The 12,910-nt window shown below is 39.6% G+C and overlaps 1 protein-coding gene across 3 annotated transcripts in view; it reads right to left on the reverse strand.

Moving 5' to 3' along the window:
* Window positions 1-12,910, reverse strand: part of EFL1 (elongation factor like GTPase 1) — a 182,668-nt gene that overhangs the window by 150,393 nt on the left and 19,365 nt on the right. For all 3 annotated transcript variants that reach the window (XM_075207900.1, XM_075207902.1, XM_075207901.1), the window contains exon 12: window positions 2,335-2,434. In XM_075207900.1, the coding sequence (XP_075064001.1) occupies window positions 2,335-2,434 (100 nt within the window). The remainder of the gene's footprint in view (window positions 1-2,334; window positions 2,435-12,910) is intronic.

Below are 12,910 nucleotides of genomic sequence, written 5' to 3' on the forward strand. Positions count from 1 at the left end.
GTCAGTGGTCTAATCCAAACAGCTGGCTGTAGTGTTCACATAGTGCCTGTTCGAATAGGAGAAACAAAGGCTTATTCTATTATAATAGTGGTGGTGGTGTTCCAAGAGCCGGGGGGCAAGTAAAAACAGCCATGTGGCCCACTCAGGAAATAGGTGCTGGGGAGAACATTATTGGTTAATGAAGAGACTGTGATGACAGTCATTTGTCATTTTAGTGCAGAGATCCAGCAGAGGAGCACGGTCAGCCACAAGAACAAACCAGTAATGTGAGGGACGTGCCTGTGTGTTTCAGCTCTATTTGGAGCTTATATATCAGTTCTAGCTATAAGAAAGAAACATGCTGTAAATATAAAAATATATATATGGTGGCCAGACAAGGTCTCTCTGACCGCCTGGAGGACACGGAAAGAAACAACTACTAGATATCAAAATAAGTGAGGCATAGGTGGAACCCATTTAGAACATATTGCATTTATATTACTATAAAAATAAAAAAGATTAGATTAGACCTCATTACAATGCACACTTGATGTGCAGCACAGAAACGGTTTGGTGTTTCCACCTGCGCACCTAGATCGTTCCTTTGCAATATAAAGGTTAACCTTGGCAAGCGTATAGGTGGAAAATATTGTCTAGAGATGGGACATTTTTGCAAATGCTACATTCATGGTTTTATTTAATTTTTAATTTTGTTAAATAGAGCAACTAGATAGTAACTGTGCCTTAAAATGTACAGAAGCAGGATGACATTTGCCACCAGCAACCCTAGTTTCTCAAATAATGGCTAAAAAAAACTAAAAAATAAGTTTTCCCCTCCACTGAAGGTGGATGACCAGCTGCCTGTTGGACATACCTTACAGTAAGGTATACATTAAACAAGTGCCTACAGGAGCTAAAGCTACACCAGTAGAAAGTAGCATAACTAAAGCATCGTTGAATATCAGAAATACTTCCAAAAGCACAAAAATACAGTTATGTACTATATAAAATATTTAGATGGCATATAATGATAACATATGTAAACCACACCAGAAGGCCAACTAGCTGGACAGGAATCAAACACCACCCTTGCTACGCAATTCAACAAAATTTACCTCTCGATCTGGCCAACGGCACTCCTGGGGGTAGATTTATTAAACTGCAGGTTTGAAAAAGTGGAGATGTTGCCTATAGCAACCAGAGTCTAGTTATTAATTTAGTACATTCTACAAAATGAGTTAGAATATGATTGGTTGCTATAGACAACATCCTCACTTTTTCAAACCCACAGGTTAGTAAATATACCCCCGATATTCAATGATCAATTAAAGTACACCAGTGTGACGTGGGGAATTGGAGTGAAAGCAAAGCAGTGTGCAAGATATGCTCATCCTAAGGAGGTGCCACAGCTATTGACTTTGTGGATAAGTGGACTCATTCATATATTGCATGAGATATATATATATATATATATATATATATATATATATATATATATATATATATAGATATAGATATAGATATAGATATAGATATATAGATTTTACTAGTGGGATAAATGCAGACTATTCTTTGAATAACCAATGTATCATTCATTAGGCCATCATTACCTAGAATTCTTTTCTGGTGTTGAAGCCATTTGAATAGTGGTATTTCAAGAAACAGCCTGTCCTTTGATGGCTCATTAAGTTACTTAAAGTTTCACAGTAAAACAAATGCTGGGAATGGATTAGAAAACCTTTATTACATACTTTGGGTGGAATAAGTTTTGTTTTTCACATCTACCGAATAGTTTTAACAATTGAGAAACAAATGACTTACCACTAGAGCCAAAAAGGGAAAAAGATAATAATGTAAAGAAGTCATACAGTAGTAAACAAGCTGGAAAAAAAAATCTAACATTGCTTATGAAGATTAAACTATGGGAAGGTATTGGGGGACCAGAATGTGATGGCAACTGCATGTCTTAATAACAGAGAAATTAAGTTGCTGGTAGAAGACGATGTGAAAAATTCTAATGATGTCATTGGCTACGGGTTGATCTTTCTCAACCCACATAAAACAAGTTACACGCGGATGAGCAGCAAATGAAGATTTTATACAAAAAGGTGTTCTTACCCTAATCAAACACATCTAATAATTTCCCCTTTAGGCTCTAAATCATACAACAAAATACTGTTTAGACCTCTGGACCAGCTGAACCACTCTCCCTTTTCTAGTATTAATTCACAACTTTATGTAATTGTCTTTGTAGGAGTGTGTACCACCAAATGCCTTCTTCCCCCTGTGCGTTCATCATACAAAATGAAAGTGTTACCAGCAACAATTTATGGACAGTACTGCGCGGTTTCCTACCTTTGCTTGTTCTGAGGCATGGCTTTCGCATCAACAGCAAACATTTTGGAAACAAAGATAATGATCGGGGCAGTCTCATCGCTGCGACACTGCAAAAAAGCTGAGAGACAGGAAATAAAGTTGTATGAAAAAATAAATAAAAATCAGGTCAAGTTAGAGGAGTGATCGATCGTTCCAGTCTATTTTTACTGTACTGGCAGATTATATTATTTTTGTTAGTGTCTTGGGACTGTGCGGGTATACTTTATTTACTGAAATATTACATTCAAAGTCAATCATACCGCGAAACCGACTCACCTTTTACAGGTCTTTAAGGTCTTTACAATTTATTCTCCCTTTCAACAGATATATACTACCTGCTCAATGTGATCAAAAATGTCTAATTATTTACTCAGCAATAACTTGTGCCTAAGAGCTCAGTATATATATTGGATTTGTGTTTCTATATTAATTTTTAATAACATAATGGTTTCTTTTTGCCCCTGTCCCTTTCCCACTATCAATACTAAATTATCCAATACTCCAAAAATCTTTGATTACCAGCACTGACTAAACTAAAATATGATAGTTTCAATTTAGATCTATGCAGTTGAAGAGTCAGTTTTACATTTACATGGAATCTACAGTACAGAAGAGTAAAATGCAGAAAATCCAACTTCTGTTTTCTCCAGAGATACTAATACCCAAAGGCAGAGTCCTAATACCCAAAGGCAACACAATGTAAAAGCAGTCCAGGTTAATAATGCCCACTGACTCCTCAGTGACAGGATGGCAGACAAATGACAATGCACTAGATGGCACTAGAGCATATGGAGATAAAGAACAGACCTTGCGCTCAAATTGGGAGCCACATGACACTGTAAAAACAAATACCCGGCATTAATATATATGCAAAAAAATATGAATTTTTGTATTAACCTTGTATGAACATTTTCTTATTTTCTATTTGTTTATTCTAAATTTAGGTGATCATATATTGTATTACTGGAGTCTTTATATATTATGATGAAGCAAAATAAATGGGAGTTTCCATGTTCTATTTCTGAAGAGAAACAGATTAAAAACAATACATAATAAAACTCTAAATGTTAACATCAGTAACATAGCATCAAAATACTCTTCAGTGCTGTGCAATCAATGAGAGCATTTCTTTTAAAGCTTTTTATTTATAAAAGAAACTGATGTAAACAATACAAGTAACAGGGTTATTGCTTAAGGAAGAGTAATAGGCAGTGAGAAAACTCTAGCAGTCGGGTGGTCAGGGTTTTTCCAGTCTATGTGCTCACATGTTGCGGGAAAGGAGGAAGGTCCATGGGTTTCTGGTGATTGGTTGTTCAGACAGGGAGTTAAGTATAGACACTGCTTTGTCCCAGAAGGGGACAATAGTCCACCAAACATTAAAAAGTGTGCCTATGTGGCCATCATTCTGCCAGCAGCTGGAAATGGAGTTAGGGAACATTTTAGAGAATTTGTCCAGTATATAATCCCATTTATCCAGGATATAATCCCATCTACAGTATTATAATTTGTGTTGAGATGGAACTAGTGACAATTCCTTCTTTCACTTCTTCCCAACAAGACTCATCTGGAGGAGGCCCCAGTCACCAACAACAACAATACAGTAGTTCTGTCACATGGTGCCCTGTACCCACTTTCACAATTACAGAGTGGACAATCCACTGCCTCCCACAAGCTCATTACACTCATCTTCTGAGAAACTCAAACTCCATGAAACATTCAGATGATCTCCAGAGGTGAGAGGGTCCTGCTATCCACAGCTTGTATAGTAAGGTTATATGGTACAATGTTACCTAAAAAATCCTACTTTGTGTAAATATCCTGAAGCTCAGCATGTAGGAATAGGATTAGTCTATTCACTATGAGGGAGTAGTTGTTTTTTTAATTATAATAATTAATCATAATCCATGAGGTCAGCAGGAAATGTCTTACGTGTATTGTAAAGCTGGTTACCTACAGTCTAAGTGGAAATAGCAGTTTCTCACAATTAGGTAAGACACGCAGTGATAAACAGCTCTTGTACTTAGATGGGAGAGAGGGAACACTGCACTGACACCTGTAGTGAACGAGAGCCACCACTCCCCATTTGCTGGTGAAAGTGAATACTGGGTCATCAGATCACAAAGTTTCATCCTTGTATTAACTAGATTTTCTTTGCACTAGTCCCCTCTGCACTGGTAAAAGCATGTAAGACACAAATGTCCCTCCCAAATCTGTTCCAAGGACTATGACAACCTATCAGCTTACACAATCAACAACTACAAATCAGAAGTTATAGCACTACATATACCTCCTTTCACTCGAAAACGCTTAGAAATGAGTTTGATTTTCTCCGTAGGTCTACAGCCATTCAATGTCTAGGTACTGCCAATACCAAAGACTACAGTCAATTATTCCAATCCAACTTCTTCCCACAAATTAAAAACATACACAGGATTTAACAAATTGTAAATCATTTATATATATAGCGCCAGCAAATTCCGTAGCGCTTTACAATTGGGAACAAACATTAATAAAATACTAGGTAATATATTGGTTAATATAGACAGACAGCAAGGCAAGAGGGCCCTGCTCGCAAGCTTACCATCGATTTGACAATGGGTGTTTGAAACACAAGGCCACATGCTACATCATACTGCACATTGGACCAGCTAGAATGCAAAGGTAAAAGTATTGAGTGGGCTGTGTGTGTGGCAATGTTGGTCAGAAGGTTGTTGTCTTGTGTTAGTTGTGTAGAGGACGGTAATAGGGTAATCTAGGGAAATTAAGATGGTGGTTGAGGAATATCATAACCTTGTCTGAAGAGGTGGGTTTTCAGTGAACGCTTGAAGGTTTGAAGACTAGAGGAAAGTCTTATTGTGCATGGAAAAGAATTCCACAAAGTGGGGGCAGCCCGAAAAAAGTCCTGTAACCAAGAATGGGAGGATGTGATGAGAGTGGAAGAGAGACGCAGATCTTGTGCAGAACGGAGGTGTTGAGTAGGGAAATATTTTGAGACCAGTGAGGAAATGTATGTCGGTGCAATTTTGTTTATGGCCTTATATGTTAATAGAAGAATTTATATTGGATTCGTTGAAATACAGGCAACCAATGTAGAGACTGACAGAGTGGCTCAGCAGAGGAAGAACGGTTTGCAAGGAAAATCAATCTAGCAGCTGCGTGAAAAATAGATTGTAGGAGTTCAAGTCTGATTTTGGGTAGACCAGTAAGGAGGGAATTGCAATAGTTGATGCGAGAGATGATGAGTGCATGAATTAAGGTTTTTGCTGTGTCTTGTGTGATATATGTACGCATTCTGGAAATGTTCTTTAGATGTATGTAACATGATTTAGATAGAGTCGATGTGGGGAACAAAGGATAGTTGCGAGTCAAGGATTCACATCTAAGCACCAAGCTTGCGGGGTGGGATTTATGGTCATGTTATCAACAGAAATAGAAATGTCAGGCAGGAAGCTTCTATATTTTGGGTGGGGATATTATTCAGTTTTTGAAAGATTGAATTTGAGTTGGTGAGAAGACATCCAAGATGAAATGGCAGAAGACAGTCAGTAACGCGAGACAATACAGATTGTGAAAGATCAAGACAGGAAAGATAGATTTGTGTATCATCTGCATGGAGAGGATATTGAAATCCAAAGAAGCTTATTAGTTTTCCAAGAGAAGTGGCGTAGATAGAGAATAGCAGAGGACCTAGAACTGAGCCTTGTGGTACTCCAACTGATAAAGGAAGTGGAGTGATCAGATAGGTAGGATGAGAACCAGAATAGGACAATGTCTTCAAGACCTAGGTATTGTAACGTTTGTATGGTATGAAGGAAGATAAGGAGAGTAGAAACTTTCTCTTCATTTGTGGAATCAAATGAAGAGATAGTGTCAGAGGGTGCTACAAAGGGATTGAGCTGATTGCTTGTCGAGGGAGACAATACCATTTCAAGTCTGATCTTATGTATTTTGTCCTTGAAATAGGAAGCAAGATCCTGGGCACTGATGGTAGTGGGAGGGTTTGGGGTGGGAGGATTGAGAAGAAATTTAAATGTGTTAAAAAGGCGTTTGGTGTTAGAAGCCTGAAAAATAAATACAAGTAAAAGGAGATTGCTCTACCTTTTTCAAACCCTTCCCCAGGCTGAAAAAGTGGGTCAATATTGAAAAGGCTTTCCTGAGGAAGGACCACCTCAACTTCATCTACCCGGTTTTCGCAAAAGACTCAGATTGGCCTCGGCCTATGAAAGTCAGACCATCAAACTTACGCTTACAATCTGGGATGAAATCAATGTGCAATGGAAACTATCAACATACTCCTCACTCCACTCTGGTGACACTTTGTTCCCTCCAGGGAACTCATCTAGCTTCTCCCCCCATGGCTTAAAGTTGTCAAATGTTTTCTCCATACCCTAAGAGATTTTGCTCCACCCACCTTTGCTGAGCTACAAGAGAAATACGGACTTGTGCTAACTAGCTTCTTTCAGTATCTTGAAATTAGAAACATGATTCAAACGCAAATGAAATCATCTAAATTAAGGAATCTACCTTAGTTTGAGTGTATCTGCACATACTCGGTAAACCGCAAAGGTATGATCACCATACTCTGTAATACAGCACTATGACCTGAGCATCAGTTACAGAAGCCACATGAAGCCCTCGGGAAAGGAGATGTAAATATCATGCTAGACAAAGAGGATTGGCAACACGTTAGACAGAGTAGCTAAAGCCTCATTTAATGTGGGTATAAAATAAAATACATACAAAACACTAGATGGTACCTAGTCCACCCCCATGCCCCACCCCAAGCCTTAACTGGAGAAACTGTGGGAATATTGGGACATTCATGCACATTTGGTGGGAATGCCGCTCAATAGCTCAGTTTTGGCTCACGGTTATTAATCTACTACGAAGTTACAGATGATTAGTTACCAGTAGACACAGTAGTGCTACTCCTCAACAAGTTGATCAAACACCTAGGCTCATTATATACATAAGTTATGCAGCAATACTTCTAATAGAGAGAGAATGGAAGAAGCAAGCTCCCACCAATTAGGAATGCTTTGAATGGTATATGGTTTGCCTCCTTAATTGATTACCTATACTGCCTAATTAACAATAGGGTACCAGACTTTCACAAACTTGGAAACGTATAGCAGTAACACAATTATATCCCAGGAGATTTAAAAAATAAAATAAAAAAAATGAATATCCTTCCTGCCAAGCCCTTCAGCATCAACACCGCCACCACCTACCCTTCATTCCTCACCTTTACCTTTTCTACTTAGTCAACTTAAAACATCACAACAGAAACCAAGGTAACAGGTTACCATGGGGGTGAGATATCCCTATATGTTTATGCACTCCTCTAATCTCCAATCCTCATTTTGTACTTACTTGGCATTAATCAGATAGATAGATTAGATAGGATATGCAGTTGGCAAAATCAGGATTCTTGATGCCAGTGGGTAAGGTGCATTCATAACACTACTAGATAAGATTGAGAGTACACCCATCTGGTAGAGCAGGTCAGTATATTGTAAGGCTAAATACAATACTAGAAAACATAGAAGTGCAGCACTTGGGAAATTACACATTTCTTTAGATAAGAGAAAAAATCCACATAATAACCCAGAAGTGACATTTTAGAACTTGTTTTTTCCAGTTGTCTTTTTTCAACATTTGCAATGCAAATGCACATATGCAATGCATAATTGGTACATTAAGATGACAGCTTAGCTTTTCATTTGCCAAATTAATAAATGCTGCAGCCATGACATGTTTATCTCATAGGTTTCTTTTAAATATACAGGTTACGATCTTAAAAAATATTGTTTAAGACCACAAAACGGCATCTTCCACTGTGGGCAGCACAGTGGCTAAATGGGTAGCACTTCTGCCTTACAGCACTGGGGTCATGAGTTCAATTCCCAACCATGGCCTTATCTGTGAGGAGTTTGTATGAAGTCCCCGTGTTTGCGTGGGGTTCCTCTGGGTGCCCCGGATTCCCCCCACACTCCAAGAAAACAATATTGGTAGGTTAATTTGCTGCTTACAAATTGGTGTGTGTGTGTGTTTTCTCTGTACAGCGCTACGGAATCAGTGGCGCCATATAAATAAATGATGATGATGAAAGGCTAACGCCTCAATTCTCTCTTTCAGAATAGTATTCTCCATGACAATTATATGGATATAGCCCCACCTCACTCCTTTTGTTCCTTCTTTTGGATATATTTCTAAACCATCTTAAGGCTTAGTGCTTGTTGTCATGTTGAAGAAGCCCAACAATGTCAAGGGATGCGGATCACCCAGTGAATATCATACTTCCCTGCCATATTATTCACCTGATGTTTGGGAATTCAAACTGCCAACAAAATTATTGAATGAAGTAGACAGTCCTAGGTTCCCCTGACTGTGGAAACAGTGGGGGACACTGCATGTAAACCTGTCCTGTACACAATTTTTTGCTGGAGGTCTATGAAAAATATCATTAGCATAATGTCATGAAACTCAATGTTCCAATGAAGAACAAATAAAGCTATTGACTATATAAAAATATGTATGTTATCAGATCTATCACACTGCCTGTACCATGTATTAGGGCAAATCAGTGCAAATTTCAAAAAAACCCAAAACAGATTAGCTAAATCACTAATTGATTAGAGTGTCAGAGGATTAAATAAATTGTGACATATGTGAACAGTCATTTGTAATGGTTGCCTGCACTAATTGCAGCAAAGGCACTGATTAAACAAATGAACACAAAACTTAAAGCAATAGGATCCTGGGTAAAGCATCACGCAACATATAATATTCACAACTGGGGGGGAAGTTTGACATAGGCAGAAGTGGACAACAGGAGATCTCATGCAGCTCTCAAGAATAAAAAGTGGCTCTCCTTGCCATAACTTCTATCTTCATCTTATAAATTTACATAGACAAACTTCTTTCCCTCTACTCCTCCTTCGGTCTCTCTCAAACAACCTCCTCTCCTTCCCATTGTAGTGGTAACTCCCTTGATCAGGTCAATTTCCCACCTCTGTACTTGTCTCAGACTTCAATAAATCACCTTTCCATATCTTGGACCACCATCTCCTCTCTTTTAGCATCTTCCCACCCCTCTCGCCTTCCCCATGCCCTAAAGTTACGCTTATCTGTAACCTGGACACCATTGATCCTACCACATATTCCTCCCACCTGGTTTCACCACCCTTTCTTGCCCTTATTAGGGTGTCTCAATCTATAAATCAGACCCTTTACCACTGCACTTGATTGTCACCTCGGCTGTAACTATCAAGCTTAGTCAGTCCCCATTTCAACCTTGGCACTCCAAACTTACCAGCTATCTTCAAAAAAATGCTCCCGTAGCGCGGAACAGCTATGGAGGTAGTCGCGCACTCATGCTGACTTGCTTCACAAGTTCATTCTCTCCTCTTACAGTTCTGCCTTATCCTCTCCAAATAGTCCTACTTCAATAATCCTACTTTCCAGAGTCCTCCAACCCTGGTCACCTCTGTCAATTCAACTTCTTCCTCTCCACTCCTCGTTCTCTGCTCTCTACTTTGCTACACACTTCACCTTCAAAATTGAGTCCGTACATCATGACATCTCCTATCAGTCCCTTCTTGTCCCACACTCTCCTCCCCCTTTACCCAGCCTGTCCCCAATGCCACCCTCCTCTATGGACACCATCTCCACCTCATGCTCCCCACAGTCAGCCCCACTCATTAGCCCATCCACATTCTCTACCTTCACTAAAGTATCTGCAGATGAAGTCTGCACCCTTCCATAACCCTCTTTCACCTCCCACTTGACCCTATCCCCTCTCACTTACTCTGCCCCCTCTTTCTCGAGGCCAGCTCTCACCTCTCCCACCTCCTCAACCTTTCCCTTTTCTCTGGTACCTTCCCGTCCTCCTTCAAACATGCAGTCACCTCCCTTACACAAAAAGCCATCCATTAACGCCTCCTCTCTCTCTAATTACCAACCTCAAACTTCTCAAACAGGTTGTCTGCAACAGTTTGCCCTCTATTCTCTCGTCTCCCTCCCTCCGTGACCCACTCCAATCCAGATTTCATTCCTTACAGTCCACCAAAGCCGCCATCACTAAAGGTTACCAACAAACTTCTCTTCTCCCTTTCTATCCTTCTCGATCTCTATGCTGCTTTCAATTCTGTTGACCACTTCCAAACTCGCTAATCTAGAAGCCGCTGTGACAATGTAATTTCCTGGTTTTCTCCTTACTCACCAACGGCTACTTTTTAGTCTCTACAACCAATTCTACCTCCCCCCCTATTCCCTTACCTGTCCCCTAAGGATCTGTTCTTGGACCACTACACTTTCTCCCTTGCTGCAGTCACTGACTCACTTGGCCTTCTTTACCACCTGTATGGTAATTACATTAAAGTCTATTTTTCCTCCCCTGACCTCTCCCCACTCTTAATGTGTCCTGCTGTCTCTCAGCCATCTAATTTTGGATATTCCAGCCCTTCCTTAAGCTCAATATTCCCAGACAGAAAGAATAATCTTCTCCCAGCCTCCAGGGCTCCTTCACCTCCCATTCTCTTTCTGCTGATAACACTACCCTCTTTTCTGTCCCTTAAGTCCGATGTCTAGGGGTCATCCTCGCTCCTCCCTCTCCTTCAAACCTCACATTCTGCTCCTCTTCAATTTCTGCTGACTACACATCTGGAATATATCCAAGATTTACTCACTTCCTTATAATATTTCCCCTTGAAAAATGTAAACCTTCTCTCTGGCCTTTCCAACCCCCACCTTGCTCGTCTCAGATCAATCCTGAATACTGACGCCCGCCTTATTTTTCTCACCCACCACTTTATTTCTGCTGTCCCTCTCCGACAGCCGCTACATTGGCCCCCCTTGGCCTACAGAATTAAAGTGAAACACCTTACCCTCACCTACAAAGCTCTCAAACTGCCCCCCCTTACATCTCCAACCTCATCTCTATCCACACTGATTACCTCTTCCACTGCCACATTATTTGCCAGGGTTGCTTCCCTGCTGTTAGCCTCTAATCTCCAAGTTTCAAGTGTGCTCTTAAAACTCACTTCTTTATTCAAGTCTATCAGCCCTTCTCATTAGATATTTGCCTCAGATACCCCTTCAATCCCCCATTCGGGACCGCCCTATTTGTGTCTTTCCCTTCTCTTTAGGATGTAAGCTCTCAAAATCAGTAGGCTCTTTCCTTTCGTCTCCTATTATTCCATCAACTCTCTACCTCTAGGCCTGCTTCCCTAGTCCTCTTCTTGAGCTCAGACAAACTGCACATTGGATATTACCACCACTTTCACTCACTGTAAAAAACTTGATCTACGTTACCAGGTCATCTGTATGTAATTTGTTTAATTAAAATGTCTGGTCTTTGTATTCCATTGCTTTTCATGTATTATGTAAAATGTCTGTTTGCTATACAGTATATCACTGTTAATGTCTTGGACGGCGCTGCAGGCTTTTTGGGACGCCATATAAATAAAAGATTATAATAAAAATGCTGAATAATTTCTGAATGTAAATGAAAGTGGAGTTGATTTTTGGGACTAAGGGCCACTTTGAACCCCTTAAAAAACAAAAAAAAAAAATCAAATGTTGCCCACCACTGAATTAAAGCATTCATTTGCCATTTCACTAATATGCAAACAGTGGATATCAAATATATGCTATAGCGCCTATTTGCCTGACTGAATGTAAATTAGTAGTGACCTATGATATGTTGTGTCAATGAGATCAGCACTGACAAACTTTCCAGCTTTCCATGTAAAACTCCATATTGACATAGGACTACTAGATAACCATACCAAAGGGTTGGGGTTGGGTTAGATGGTAGAGGAGAAGAGAAATAAAATAAGACCATGATGCTAACACTTTTAAATTAAATTAAAGAATGATCAAAGATACAAGGAGCACATAACCTACATTAAAAAGCCAGAGTCATGGCTATAAATTCAGTTTGGTACATTTAGCATATGAAAATATAATCCTTTACAACCTGCTAAAAATGAGACCATCACATTACAACCACCACCTGCGCTGATCTATTACAGTGCAATCCAGGATAAAACCAAACTAATAAGGTTTAAGAGTTCAATAACTGCCCAGCTGAGACTTAACGGGAAGCTTTATATGGAAAGCAACAAATCAATCCCCCTAATGCTCTCTAGTTGCAATATAAGCGGCTGTGTTTACAAGGAGTGTGCATGAACCAATGTATTGTTACTTGCACAGAGGAATTTGCTGGTCCATTTAATGCTAAATGAAACACTTGTGTCTAGAGACTTGTCCACTTGCAAGAAGACAGAGAGAACAAAAGTCAATCCCTATGGTTTATAAAAATCCAGGTAATTCTCTGGGTAGGACCAGCATATTTTCCAATAAATCACAGTAGTACAAGCAAATAAATACATTCAAACAATGAGAAAATAAGACCTTTTGTGCTAGGGCACAAGTTCTATTTACAGAGAGGATAAACAATCCATGTACTTCGTAATGGCTCGATTACGTTTGTACTGCAAGAGCAGTTTTAATGCAAAAATGTTACGCACATCCATGGCCTAGTGCGAGC

The sequence above is a fragment of the Mixophyes fleayi genome, chromosome 4 (genome assembly GCF_038048845.1).
Source record: "Mixophyes fleayi isolate aMixFle1 chromosome 4, aMixFle1.hap1, whole genome shotgun sequence".
Lineage (NCBI taxonomy): Eukaryota > Metazoa > Chordata > Amphibia > Anura > Limnodynastidae > Mixophyes > Mixophyes fleayi.